General features: G+C 39.0%; 3 protein-coding genes across 3 annotated transcripts; 2 read left to right on the top strand and 1 right to left on the bottom strand.

The window, feature by feature from the left end:
- Positions 1-158: 158 nt before the first annotated feature.
- On the top strand, positions 159-5,034 carry lrrc47 (leucine rich repeat containing 47). The gene is made up of 7 exons (XM_062459709.1): positions 159-764; positions 923-1,384; positions 1,508-1,624; positions 1,988-2,103; positions 2,921-3,023; positions 3,691-3,780; positions 4,686-5,034. The coding sequence occupies exons 1-7, from the start codon at positions 195-197 to the stop codon at positions 4,905-4,907; spliced, it is 1,680 nt and encodes a 559-aa protein (XP_062315693.1). The 5' UTR covers positions 159-194; the 3' UTR covers positions 4,908-5,034.
- Positions 5,035-7,052: 2,018 nt separating this feature from the next.
- Positions 7,053-8,141, bottom strand: smim1 (small integral membrane protein 1). The gene is made up of 2 exons (XM_062459708.1): positions 7,609-8,141; positions 7,053-7,406 (listed from the first exon to the last, which is right to left on the bottom strand). The coding sequence occupies exons 1-2, from the start codon at positions 7,698-7,700 to the stop codon at positions 7,283-7,285; spliced, it is 216 nt and encodes a 71-aa protein (XP_062315692.1). The 5' UTR covers positions 7,701-8,141; the 3' UTR covers positions 7,053-7,282.
- Positions 8,142-8,321: 180 nt separating this feature from the next.
- On the top strand, positions 8,322-11,186 carry mad2l2 (mitotic arrest deficient 2 like 2). The gene is made up of 9 exons (XM_062459707.1): positions 8,322-8,624; positions 8,864-8,982; positions 9,065-9,136; positions 9,252-9,352; positions 9,562-9,656; positions 9,838-9,911; positions 10,022-10,114; positions 10,235-10,425; positions 10,968-11,186. Exons 1-8 carry the CDS (start codon positions 8,585-8,587, stop codon positions 10,274-10,276), a joined length of 636 nt encoding a protein of 211 aa, XP_062315691.1. The 5' UTR covers positions 8,322-8,584; the 3' UTR covers positions 10,277-10,425; positions 10,968-11,186.
- The last annotated feature ends 557 nt before the right edge of the window (positions 11,187-11,743 follow it).

Raw genomic sequence — 11,743 nt, 5'->3', positions numbered from 1 at the left:
AGAGCGCAAGGGACTGTGGTCTTTGACGTTTTTCTACGCATTGGATTATGAACGTCAAGTCTGCAGTAGACACTGCGCAATATGTGCGCACGTTGGCGTTGTAAGTCTTTTGAGCTGCGTATTTGTTGCGCTGAATTATTGCTTCAGCATGACTTCTTCTCTTTCTTCTTTCTTTCCGGGTCTGGTGTTGCAGCATGGACGACCAGGATAATTGGGCTGAAATAGAGAAAGCAGCAAATGAGAAGAGACGTGAGCTTGTATTGCAAGGTTCAATTGTAGATGAGAAAATATCATCAAATGGGGGTCTGAGTTCCAGAATCTATTCTCTCACACTCCTAAATTATCTCGAAATTATCCAATGCCCGAGTCTGACAGAGATTCATGAAGACATCAAAAATTTGACAAACCTCCAAAGCTTGATTCTCTGTAGAAATAAGCTTTCATTCATTCCTAAAACAATTGGAAATTTGAAGTCATTGAAAGTCCTTGACGTGTCTGTCAATAACCTGAAAGTTCTGCCTGATGAAATAACACACCTTAGCGATCTAAATACACTCAACGTGAGTTGCAACAACCTCACATCACTGCCAGATGGACTGTGTCGCTGCACGAAACTCTCCACCATCAATATCTCCAAGAATGAGATCACTCGATTCCCAGCAGACTTCTACACAGATCGACTGGATCTCCTCAGCTCGATCATCGCCTCTGATAACAGTATTGAGGAGCTCTGCGGAGACGTTCACAAGCTCTCTGCACTGAAGGTATCCCGAAAGCATACTGCACTAGGCCATGGCCAGATATCAAGTTGAACTTGGATGTTTAAAATTATATTTATATTATTTGTAGCCTACATAGTATTAACAAATACGTCATAGCTCCAGTAATATATTTTAAATGTGTTTGATCTATCTGTCCTTAGGTTTTAGACCTCTCCAACAATAAGCTAATTGAGATCCCTGCGGACCTCGGAGACTGCTCCAAACTGAAGGAGATCAACTTCAAAGGTAATAAACTGAAAGACAAGCGTCTGGAAAAGATGGTCAACGGTTGTCAGACCAAGTCTATTCTGGATTATCTGAGAGCCGGAGGAAGAGGGAAAGGAAAAGGCAAGCAGCAGGAAGAGGGTGATAAGGCAGAGAGTGGCCGGGTAGCTGACAAGAAGAAAAAGCAGCACAAGAAGAAAAAGAATGTAGAGGAAGAGGAGGTGGATGAGTTGAACCAGATGGTGGTGAAGATTCTTCATGTTTCTGAAAGCCCCACAGCACTAACAGTGACAGTGACATCTGAGGTGAAAGATGTGCGGCCGTACTTGGTGTGCTGTGTGGTCAAAGGAATGAACTTGAAGTCAGGGAATGCCCTCAAGAGGTTTCTAGTTGCTCAGGTGAGGTAACATAAATGTAGCTTCCTGTTTTGCTTCACTGTTCTCAACTCAAAGTTGCAACACAGCAAAAGTTGCAAAAGGACACCTCATTAAATACCTGTCCCTAATCTGTTTTTTTTACAGACCAAACTACATGATGACATATGTGGCAAAAGGACCACCGCAACCATTGCGACTCATGACGTGCAGTTACTCAAGGGACCTCTTGTCTATGATGCCAGACCACCTGCCCAGTTAAAGGTATCAGAAAAGTTAGCCAATAGAATACCCAACTTACTTCATACAGTACTTCAGTAATTCATACAAATAATGAATACAAATAAGTATTGAAGGATAAGTGGCTACATGTTGAATATGATTCAAACTTTTTGAGGTGACAGACTTATTAATAGCATTTTAGATTGTGTGGGAAATGTCTTTAAAGTAATCCAACTATTCATGACATTCACCCACACATTTTTACTGCAACATTAAGACAAGAAGTTAATGTAAAGTTGAATCTTTTCAACAGCATGGCTTTTCATTGCATTTGTATTTCTCAAAATATTTTTCAATACAATATTTTGTTGTTGAATCGTGTGTGTGTGCGTGTGTGTGGGTAAGATCATCCCTCTAAGTCGTAAGGAGATGACTTCTGTGGACCTGATGAAGCAGCTGCAGCTGGAGGCAGACGACCAGAGGAAACAGAAGAAGAGGCAGAATGTTTCTGGCCTCCACAAGTGAGTAACCACCACATGCTTTTTGTCTATATAACTCAGGATAGCAGATGTTTGCATTTTTGTAGAAAAAATACACATATGATGTCGATTGTTAGGAAAGTATGTGTGCCTTTTGGGATTTTTGAATCAGTAATTCCCAAAACATTTCCATTGTTTTGCTTTCCATTTATTAAGCATCTTGGGTGTGGTTTCTTGCACAGTTGAGTTATTGTTCAATCAAGTATTCACTTTGTTCAGTGTGTTTGGTTGTTGAGTTTGTTTCATGTTTGACACACGAGGGCGCCAGGAGACTGACAGGCCTAATTTTGTAGTTGAATGTTTACAAATGGTTTCAGTTTTACCTCAACTTGTGGTACACTGTATATTTCCTGTTGAAATCTACATATCTACATTTGTCTTGTTTTCTCTATGATCTTTGCAAACAGGGTGCAGGGCAAGAATTTAAATTGAGAATGATGTGACAGTGTAGAGACTGCATAGTTCCTTGTTGCAGTTTTACTTTGAGAAAGATAAAACCACTTTAACCAAACAGAAACAACAAGGGTTGACAAATACATGTTTCCATTGATTGTGTGTGTGCCTGCTTTAAGTTGAACTCTTACTCCTGCCAGTTAAAAAGTAGACAAACCTTAAATGTAATTTCTTGTCAAACCACTTGTACAATGTATCATGAAGGATATGTTGACTTGTACTGACATGGTGTTATCGGACTGGAGTTGGCTGTAGCTTTGTAACTACCTTTACTGTTATCTTGGGGTGAGAACATGTATGCCCTAATTGTGCTCTGCCAGTTATACAGTTATATTGTATTCCTTAGGTACTTGCAGCTTCTTGATGGGAAAGAACTCTACCCCTGTCTGGTAGACGCCGAAGGTCATGTGATCTCATTCCCACCAATCACCAACAGCGAAAAAACCAAGGTAGTGTGCATGTGTGAGGGAGAGACGGAGATCTTAATCTAATCTGATACCTTTTTCACAGGTCAATACTCAACACTCAGGTAACACTCAGCGATGCAGGTGGCTTCCGTATCTAGCTATGCAAGATGTTTTTTCTTTTGTTTGTGCTCCCAAAACATCTGAAACTTGGCATACCCACAGCAGTGTGAAACCTTCACTAGACACACTGGATCATCCTTCCATAGCTATGAACATACTTCCTTTTAAATAACTGACTTTTCCTCTAAAAACGTACAGTATATTTCAGTGTTTCCCCCAGGTTTACAGCTTTGGGGAGGGGGGGGGGGGACAGAAATGACATGTTGTTGTGTAAATAAGATAAATAACATAAGGCCATTTAGTTTGTTTAATAAAAGAGCAAGGTATAGACCTGTTTTATAGGAAAGGTCACCTTAAATGACTTGTTTTGTGATCTGGCATTATATATATATTTTTTAAAGACCTTCCAGCGGGGGGGGGGGGGGGGGGGGGGGGGGCGGGGTGCCCCCCTAATATAATGGTAGGGGAAACACTGATATTTGACTATTACCAAAACACAACTGTGCAAAAACTCTGTTCTGTTAAGAGAATAATTGTGTTCTTTCACTGTCATTTATTACCAGCATGGACTTTTGTAATTTTATTTCAGATCAGGAAGACGACTAAAGAGCTGTTTTTAGAGGTGACCAGTTCTACCAGCCTGCAGACCTGTAAAGACATCATGGATGCTCTCATTATGGTAAGACCTGCTCTTACTCTGTTCGAGTTATCTGGCGTGTGCTGTAACTAACACCATGTTGTTGTTTTTAATGTTTTTATTTTTTCAAGAAGGATCAGTTAAAACAGAGCATATTTCTAAATCACATTTCCATCATCAGTGTATATGTAGCTTTGAGAAACAAAACACTTGGTCCTCATGTATTCACATTACATTCATAAGCATGTGAGCAGCTATGCTCTCAGGGTGTCATGCTCCTTTGACATGTGAAGCCTGTTGCCTCTGGTCACTCAGTGGAACAAGTGAGCTCATTGTCCCAAGGTGACTGGCCCCCAGTGGTGTACAATGTCACTATCGAAAACTCACAGCGCACAATGTAACAGCGACCTTATTGAACATAACTTGGCAGACCTTCTCATTCAGAGAGATTTGGGTTGTCTTTTGGATTAAAACAGTGGTCACGGAAAATAAAATCAGGTTTTAGGGAATTTTAGAGGTGAAGTATTGTGGTCATTTTTACCTCAAAACAAATTTCAAAGAACATCTGTTAATGTCCAATTTTCTCAAAATTGGACATGTAACAGCTGCGTCTTCTTAACTCATTTCCATTGTAACTGCTGTTGAATTGTAGCTGAAATTGAAGTTACATTAAGAAGGTCCTAAAGTGAAACGTGACTTGAAAGGTAAAACTTGGGGTTAGATTCACAGCACTAACATGGTGCTTCCTGCTCGGGGCTGCTTGTCCTATATAACCACAATCTCACTGACCGATCACATATCCACCGCTGAATATTTTAGCTTGTCAAGAAACGTGAGTGTGACAGTCTTGAAAGTGGATCTCAAAACAACCTATCCATGTGTATCCCTCCACAATTTAAAGAATAATGGCTAGTATGTTTTAATAAGTTATTCTCTGCTTCTCCTAGAAAATGGCGGAGTTGAACAAGTTTACCTCAGAGCACAGGGAGGAAGCTGGGTCAGAAGGGGAGTGTGACGCAGCCCCAGACTCTGCCTCTGATGGGATGACCTCAAGCGAGCTTACCATCCAACAGGTTCGCACCGTGGACCCTGACGGAAACCTCAAGGTTGTTTACCCCTCCAAAACTGACCTCTCTACAGATGTCGACAACCTGAAAGTCATCTGGTAGTGCACCAACCAGCTGTTTAATTGAACCACTCACCAAACATCACACTAAATCAGTTGTCTGTTTATTTTGGGGGCAGTGCATGTACTAGACATACATGATGGAATAATTTAAAAATATACTCAAAATACTATGTTTTGTATACTTTTTTTGTATTTCCATAAGAACAGGCACTGTTAATGAGTTCACTACAACATTTTGAATTATTAACATAAATAAGTATTATAACTTTCATTCACATCAATTACAAAAACATGGATGTCTGTTTAAAGAGAAATAAAATGGCACAGATAAAATGAGATGTATTTATTTTAGACTGAACATTGTCTTCAGCAATATACAGTAGGGTCCAAAAGCCTGAGACCTCTAGTCAAGTTACTTCTATTTAGCATTTGTTTAGAATCACCTTCATATATTTAATTACAAATGATAATATAATTTTCACAATCTGAGTGAAAAGATGAGTCCCCAAATTGGCATGACTTTCCAAATATCTTAGTATGATCCTATCTATCTTAGTTCTATTGGTACTTTGTATGTCCCCCTTTTTTTGCTTTAATGATCCATGCATGGACTCCACAAGTTTGTGCCAAACTTGATGACCCATGTGATCCCAGCATGATTTCACAAATGTTCTAAAGAGCTTCTTGTGGTGTCACAGAATGCGTGGCTTTCTCAGTCTTCAATTCCTCTATTAAATGTTCAACTAGTCTCAGACTTTTGGGTATTCACACTCAGGTTAACTGGAACTCTCAGATAGGCTACTGTTACATCTCAAATGTCTGAGAAGGGTCTGCAGAGTTTGTGTAGGAGGGAGGTGTCTTGATGGGTGTGGTATAAAAGAATAGTCTGCAGGATTTGAGTCGAGCTTCTAATGCATCAGAGACGGATTACTCCACGAGCAAGTTTTCATTAGAAGCAGCAACGCAGTTGAACTATGAAAAGTACTTATAGAGTCCGCCAAGAGAAGCAGAAGTTGACTGAGGCAAACAGAGATAGAAAGTTGAAGTGGGAAAACGTAACGCAGTGCGTGGCACTAAATGTGCAAAGGATTGATACAGAGCGTTGGTTAAGCGCTTCATGCACAGAGAGTGCTAAAGCAACTAACTTACGACCTGCGGCAAAAGTAATAGCCAATCCTGTTGAATTGACCAATAGTTCCCGGCATTTCACGATTCCGAAAAAAACAAGACGAGCTAACACAGTTGCTATCTCTCAGAATATAATTTTACCGCCTATCAATGGATCAAGAATACCTGGAAATTTAAAGTGCGCCAATGCGCAATTACGCAGAGGAGGACCAACGATCCAAAATGATAGTGGCGCTTACTTGATATCAACCTCAACTCTGAGTAGTGCAAATAAAAAATGTCGAAAGCTGGTTTCCCGACGTGGACCGGGATATCCATTGTCTGACAAAGGTAGCTTGATTAGTAGTAGTCTTACAATGATACAAGCAAAAGAGTACGCACAGGATTCGGACGGTCGTTACAGACTTGATTGCACAAAAGGGACTTCTGGCTCCGTGCCGCTTGACTCTTTAGAATGGCAATGGAGGAATGATGTTAGTAACCCTAGTGCCATTGACAGCGGTGTGATCTCGGACCGTAACACACATGACGCTACTTTCTGTGAAACAAAGCAACAAAGAGGTTTTCCATCCGATGAATCTGCCATTGAAACGGAATCTCAGTGCTCTGAAGACAAAGGTAACAAGACGAGTCGAATATTACTTTGTCCCAATGAGGAGGAATATTACACTTTTCAGAAAATATCAGAGTGGGTTTTAACAGTTAATTCAACTCTCTTTTCCAGCAGTGATCAAATAAATTGTATGAGTTATGTAGAGGAACAGGACATTGCCACCATAAAGATAGTATATGATGGAGACTTATGAAGTAAAAAAATACATTTTAAAAAAACTACATTGACTGCCTTGGGTATCTACCAATAAAATGATGTCAAATTGATGAGCCATTCCTCAAGACTTTACCGAGCATTTTTATGATTGGGATAGGAATGTAATCTGTTTATTAAAAATAGGTGAATTTACATGGTAAGTAAAGGGTTTCTGACAACTTCTGTTAAGACTATTGGTTTATTTCAGTCCACTGAGGATATCACAGGGACTCAACCCAGTATATTTGTATTGTTCCCAGTGTTCTCTTATAAAATACAGTAAATAAAATGACAGTTAGTGGTATTCATACAGACTGCAATTATGATTTAATTACCTAATTTTCTGACTCATGTAAGATCTACTGTATACTGTATTGGAGTTCCTGATTCATAGCATTGTTTGGTCATTGTAATGATCAATCAAAATCAACAGATGGTATCCACATTAATCTGAGCATGGAAGCACTCTTGCAAGTCCCTCAACATCTGTGAACATAGTATCCTGTGACGTATCCAATCATGTAAACAGATACCAGTGCTGCCAAAGCTCCTGCCACCTTCACAGCTATTCCCACAGTGCCAGTACACACTCTGTAGAAGACCCTTTAGAAGAGCATAATAAAACACTGTTATTGAGACCAAGGATGGGACAGTAACGATACAATTATTATTTATCTAGTAAGTTAACTAAATCTTCCACAGATCTGATGACAGTGTTGCAGAACACAATCAACTTTCCAATCAGCCTTCAGTAAAATACCTGTTCAACTTTCTACATTGTGACTCTCTCACAAGTGTCACTCACCCCATCATACCAGACGGTGATGCTGCCACATTGAGGTTAATGTTGTCTTCGTTCCAGCGATTGTACTGCACACTAGCACCGTCAGAATCCATGTCAGAATTTGCTCTTCTCTCAGGATTTTTAACTGCAAAATACAACTCACTCCATCAAGCATAGGCTACACTTGGAAAGATCAAGATGGATCAATGTTCAACAAAAAAGTATTTAAAACAACATTCACAGAATTGCTTCTTACCTGCGTTTATAAGATAGTTCAGCAACAAACACACATGAACTTAAGACTCTTAAAGACAGAATGGGTCTTGCTCAATATAAAAGACCTTGAGCATAGTTCAAGGGTTCAATAAGGACAGTCTACCTCATACATTCATTGGACCTATTATTGCAGGTATCCACCTTCCAGTGATAATACTGTGTTCATTAATATGTCGTTTTTGTAGGAACTACAAAAAATATAAGCAATATGAATTAAATACAATACACATAGTAAACACATTTTGTTAACAACATCTACATGATTTCCTAGCCAAGAAATTCAGCACAAATTGGCATTGGTTGATCAGACGTAAAGGCTGAGGGGTACATTTATTTGAAATTTCATCTCATTACATCACATGTAAAATAAAATGTGCTAAACATAACGTCATTGCAATCAAGACAAGTTTTGCAATGGAATATTTTCGTTAAGAAAATCGACTCCCTGCAGCGGAGCATTTAACGTCATCTCAAAGCGACAACCACAAGAAGGGAGGATGAACAAACAAACTGATTGCAAATTATGTGAAGAATGTCTATCGCTGTAGTTTTTCAGTTGAAATATTAGCTGGTTTATGGTCTACTAGCTAAAAGGACTAACTAACTGTCTGCTTGTAATGCGCTGTCAGTTTTAGCCAGCTAAACACGACTGTTGATTTGTAGTAGTTAGCCTAGCTAGTAGCTAGTAGGTAGAGCTAGCTGACCATTCTTTTAATAGGAAATGACAACACTCACTAGGCAAGACCTGAACTTTGGCCAAGGTAGGTGCAAAAAGGCACAGATAGTTACTTTACCACCTTTTCTGACTGTCAGTTTATATCGGTGTCCAACTGTGTTTGAGACCTCAACAAGTGCAGTACAGTAGTACTACCGCTTGTTAACAAACCAAACAACTGTAGGAAATGTGTTGTATTTTTGCAATAAGGGGAAGTAGTTTTCAAGCCAATCGTTTTAAAATAATCTGCTGCCTTTTAAAACATGTTTTGTTTTTTTCTTGCAGTGGTCGCAGACATTTTGTGTGAATTTTTGGAAGTGGCTATTCACCTCATCCTCTATGTTCGAGAGGTGTACCCCTCTGGAATATTCCAGAAGAGGAAAAAATACAATGTGCCAGTACAGGTAAGATGAACACTGGAGATGTAACAGTGATGTATTTCAAAATGTATAAAACCACATCTGTCATTGTTAAATCATTTTCTAGATGTCATGCCACCCAGAGCTCAACCGATACATCCAGGATACCCTCCACTGTGTTAAGCCTCTAATTGAGAAGGTGATTAAGAAGAAGAATATGCATCTAGCAATGAATTCCATCATCATCAACTTCACTGTCATGTGAACTGACCAAGAGTAAATATTAAATTTTCTCTTCTGCCTTCTTTCTGCAGAATGATGCTGAGAAGGTGGTGGTAGTTATCATGGACAAAGAGCATCACCCAGTAGAAAGATTTGTCTTTGAGATTTCGCAGCCTCCTCTGCTGTCAATAAGGTTAACAGGCCATCATTTAAACTTTCAGGTGCTGTGTTAAACTACAAGGCACTATGGATGAATTACTTTTAAAATTGTACGTTTGTTCAAACTGTGAGTGAAAAACTTCCCATGGTTTTAAATTGAACCTGTGCATTTATCTGTAAATTCAATATATTCTATAAATTCAACTGTCAGAAATGTCAACTTAATGTCTTTTGGTTTTACAGCTCTGAAACATTGTTGTCACATGTGGAACAGCTACTGAGAGCAGTTATCCTGAAGATTAGCGTTTGTGATGCCGTTTTGGATAACAACCCACCAGGTATGATACAGAGGCAAAGTCCAGTAAAGGAATTCAAATTTAAATGAAACAAAACATGTTCATTTGTGTGTAGGAGACACTGAGGTATTTCCCATTTTGTCCTCTTTGCAAACAAAGTGGACTGTTAAACAAAACGGTTAACTGCAAAATTGTTGATTTCTCTGTATTCTGTATGTGACAGGTTGTACGTTTACAGTATTAGTTCATACAAGAGAGGCTGCCACACGCAACATGGAGAAGGTACAGGTCATCAAGGTCAGCTGATTGCAATTCACTGGTTTAAATCGATTTGGTGAATTGATTTGGTCTACAGTAGTTAAAAGTTAGACAGTAGTCAATATTACTGTATCATCTTCGCTGGGCAGGATTTCCCATGGATAGTTGCTGATGAACAGGAGGTCCACATGCAGGAGCCCAGACTCATACCCCTGAAGACCATGACCTCTGACATCGTAAAGGTCAGCCTCAAAATACAGTACATGCTGCAGAATAAGGAATACACACAGAATGTATAGCTGTTCTTCAGCTGGCTTCTGTCTGGATAATCATGTTTGAATGTATTACTCTTGTTTGTCCAGATGCAGCTGTATGTGGAAGAGAGAGCCCAGAAGGCATCATAACCTGATAGACCACAGAGAAAGAATCAAACAAGTCATGTATTACAGTATGTATAATGCTAATAAAATGCTGAAGAGGAAGCATGACTATCTCCAAGGGAAAATTCAGATGCAAAATTTAGAATTCAGTATGGGTTGACAAAAAGTTCAAGGTCAAAAAGACACAGAAGACAAGATTATGAACACCATGTGATGTAGTTGTGTGGTTCAGCATTTTCACATACTGTTGGGAAATGACAATCACATGCCTGTGTTAACCACAAGGTAACTGGGTAGAATAAACATTGAACAAATATGTAGCCCCTGCCCCTGGTGTGTGTGTTTAAAGTTGGCCTTTCACTGCGTTAACACTTAAACTAGTTATAGTTACATTTATTCATTTAGCAGACGCTCTTATCCAGATAGTTGGTTGTCATTTTCAAGTAAAGATGATGAACGTTCCAGTCTACATATCATATTTACCCATGTGCATGTACAGTCCGTTTCTTTTGCAAGTTCAAGAAGAACGGCAATTTTCATTGTCTTGGCACTTTCCAAGCTGTACTTGTTTAACACCACCTCCTCCCATAAAACTTTATTCTAATTTCCGAAGTAGACTAACTCGAAAAAAAAAATTCTGCTCCGCTCAGTAATTACTGCTAGAAAATGAAGAGGACGAACATCTTGTTGACGTTGGTTTGACCAAAATGTCAAGGTCTCAAAGACATAGAAGACCAGATCGTGAACATGATGAAATTGTTTGGTTGAGCATTTTTATACACTTTTGGGAACCGTCAATCACATGTCGGTGTTACAACAAAGTAACTGGGTAGAATAAACATTTATGGGTTTACCTCATGTATTTTATTTGTGCAATGTCTCAATGTTTGGTCAATTGCATTTTAGTTTGAGTAATAAAGTGATTTACCATAAATATGTAAAGTTTCCAGTTTCTGCCAAGCCATTTTGGCTGTGTAGGTGTCATGCAGGATCTTGCTAAATTATATTTTGCTTTCTGTGACTGACCCCCTGCTTCCATACTAGATTCATAGATTATTTTCATAGACAGTCGCTTGCAATTCTTAATATTTTAAGTTAACCCAGTAGCATGTCTTTCAGCACAATTACTTGGACGATAAATGCAATTTCATATCTCCTTCTCAACATGACTGAGTTTCTCATTTTGGTCGGATCTAAGCAAACTGTAAATTAAGACATGATTATAATGTCGTAGTTTATTTGGTGTTAGTTATTTGGAGGGAGGTAGGCCTACACTTATCCGACGGTACAGGCAAAAAATAAAATTATCAACCATACCATTATGATAATGTGACTTACTTAGAATAATAGAAAAACATACATATAAAAATGATTTTAAAGACTTAAGATGAAGATTCCGAGGAGCTCAAAATACAACTACCTTTCCCACACAGGCACATGCCGAAGAGGTAGAGCCAAAACAGGAAAAAAATGACAGGTACATTGTAAACA

This window comes from Osmerus eperlanus, chromosome 4, assembly GCF_963692335.1.
Source record: "Osmerus eperlanus chromosome 4, fOsmEpe2.1, whole genome shotgun sequence".
Classification (NCBI taxonomy): domain Eukaryota; kingdom Metazoa; phylum Chordata; class Actinopteri; order Osmeriformes; family Osmeridae; genus Osmerus; species Osmerus eperlanus.
Note: the sequence above shows the minus strand (reverse complement) of the source record. Positions and strands in the feature narration are given on the sequence as shown.

Bases quoted from the DNA above. Each gene is read 5' to 3' on its own strand.
- smim1 (XM_062459708.1), bottom strand. From the start codon at position 7,700: ATGGATTCTGACGGTGCTAGTGTGCAGTACAATCGCTGGAACGAAGAC. The intron at 7,407-7,608 runs GTGAGTGACACT...GCTCTTCTAAAG, and splicing joins TCACCGTCTGGTATGATGGG to GGTCTTCTACAGAGTGTGTA.
- mad2l2 (XM_062459707.1), top strand. From the start codon at position 8,585: ATGACAACACTCACTAGGCAAGACCTGAACTTTGGCCAAG. The intron at 9,137-9,251 runs GTGATTAAGAAG...TTCTTTCTGCAG, and splicing joins TTAAGCCTCTAATTGAGAAG to AATGATGCTGAGAAGGTGGT. The intron at 9,912-10,021 runs GTCAGCTGATTG...TTCGCTGGGCAG, and splicing joins AGAAGGTACAGGTCATCAAG to GATTTCCCATGGATAGTTGC.
- lrrc47 (XM_062459709.1), top strand. From the start codon at position 195: ATGGACGACCAGGATAATTGGGCTGAAATAGAGAAAGCAGCAAATGAG. The intron at 1,625-1,987 runs GTATCAGAAAAG...TGTGTGGGTAAG, and splicing joins GACCACCTGCCCAGTTAAAG to ATCATCCCTCTAAGTCGTAA. The intron at 3,781-4,685 runs GTAAGACCTGCT...TGCTTCTCCTAG, and splicing joins TCATGGATGCTCTCATTATG to AAAATGGCGGAGTTGAACAA.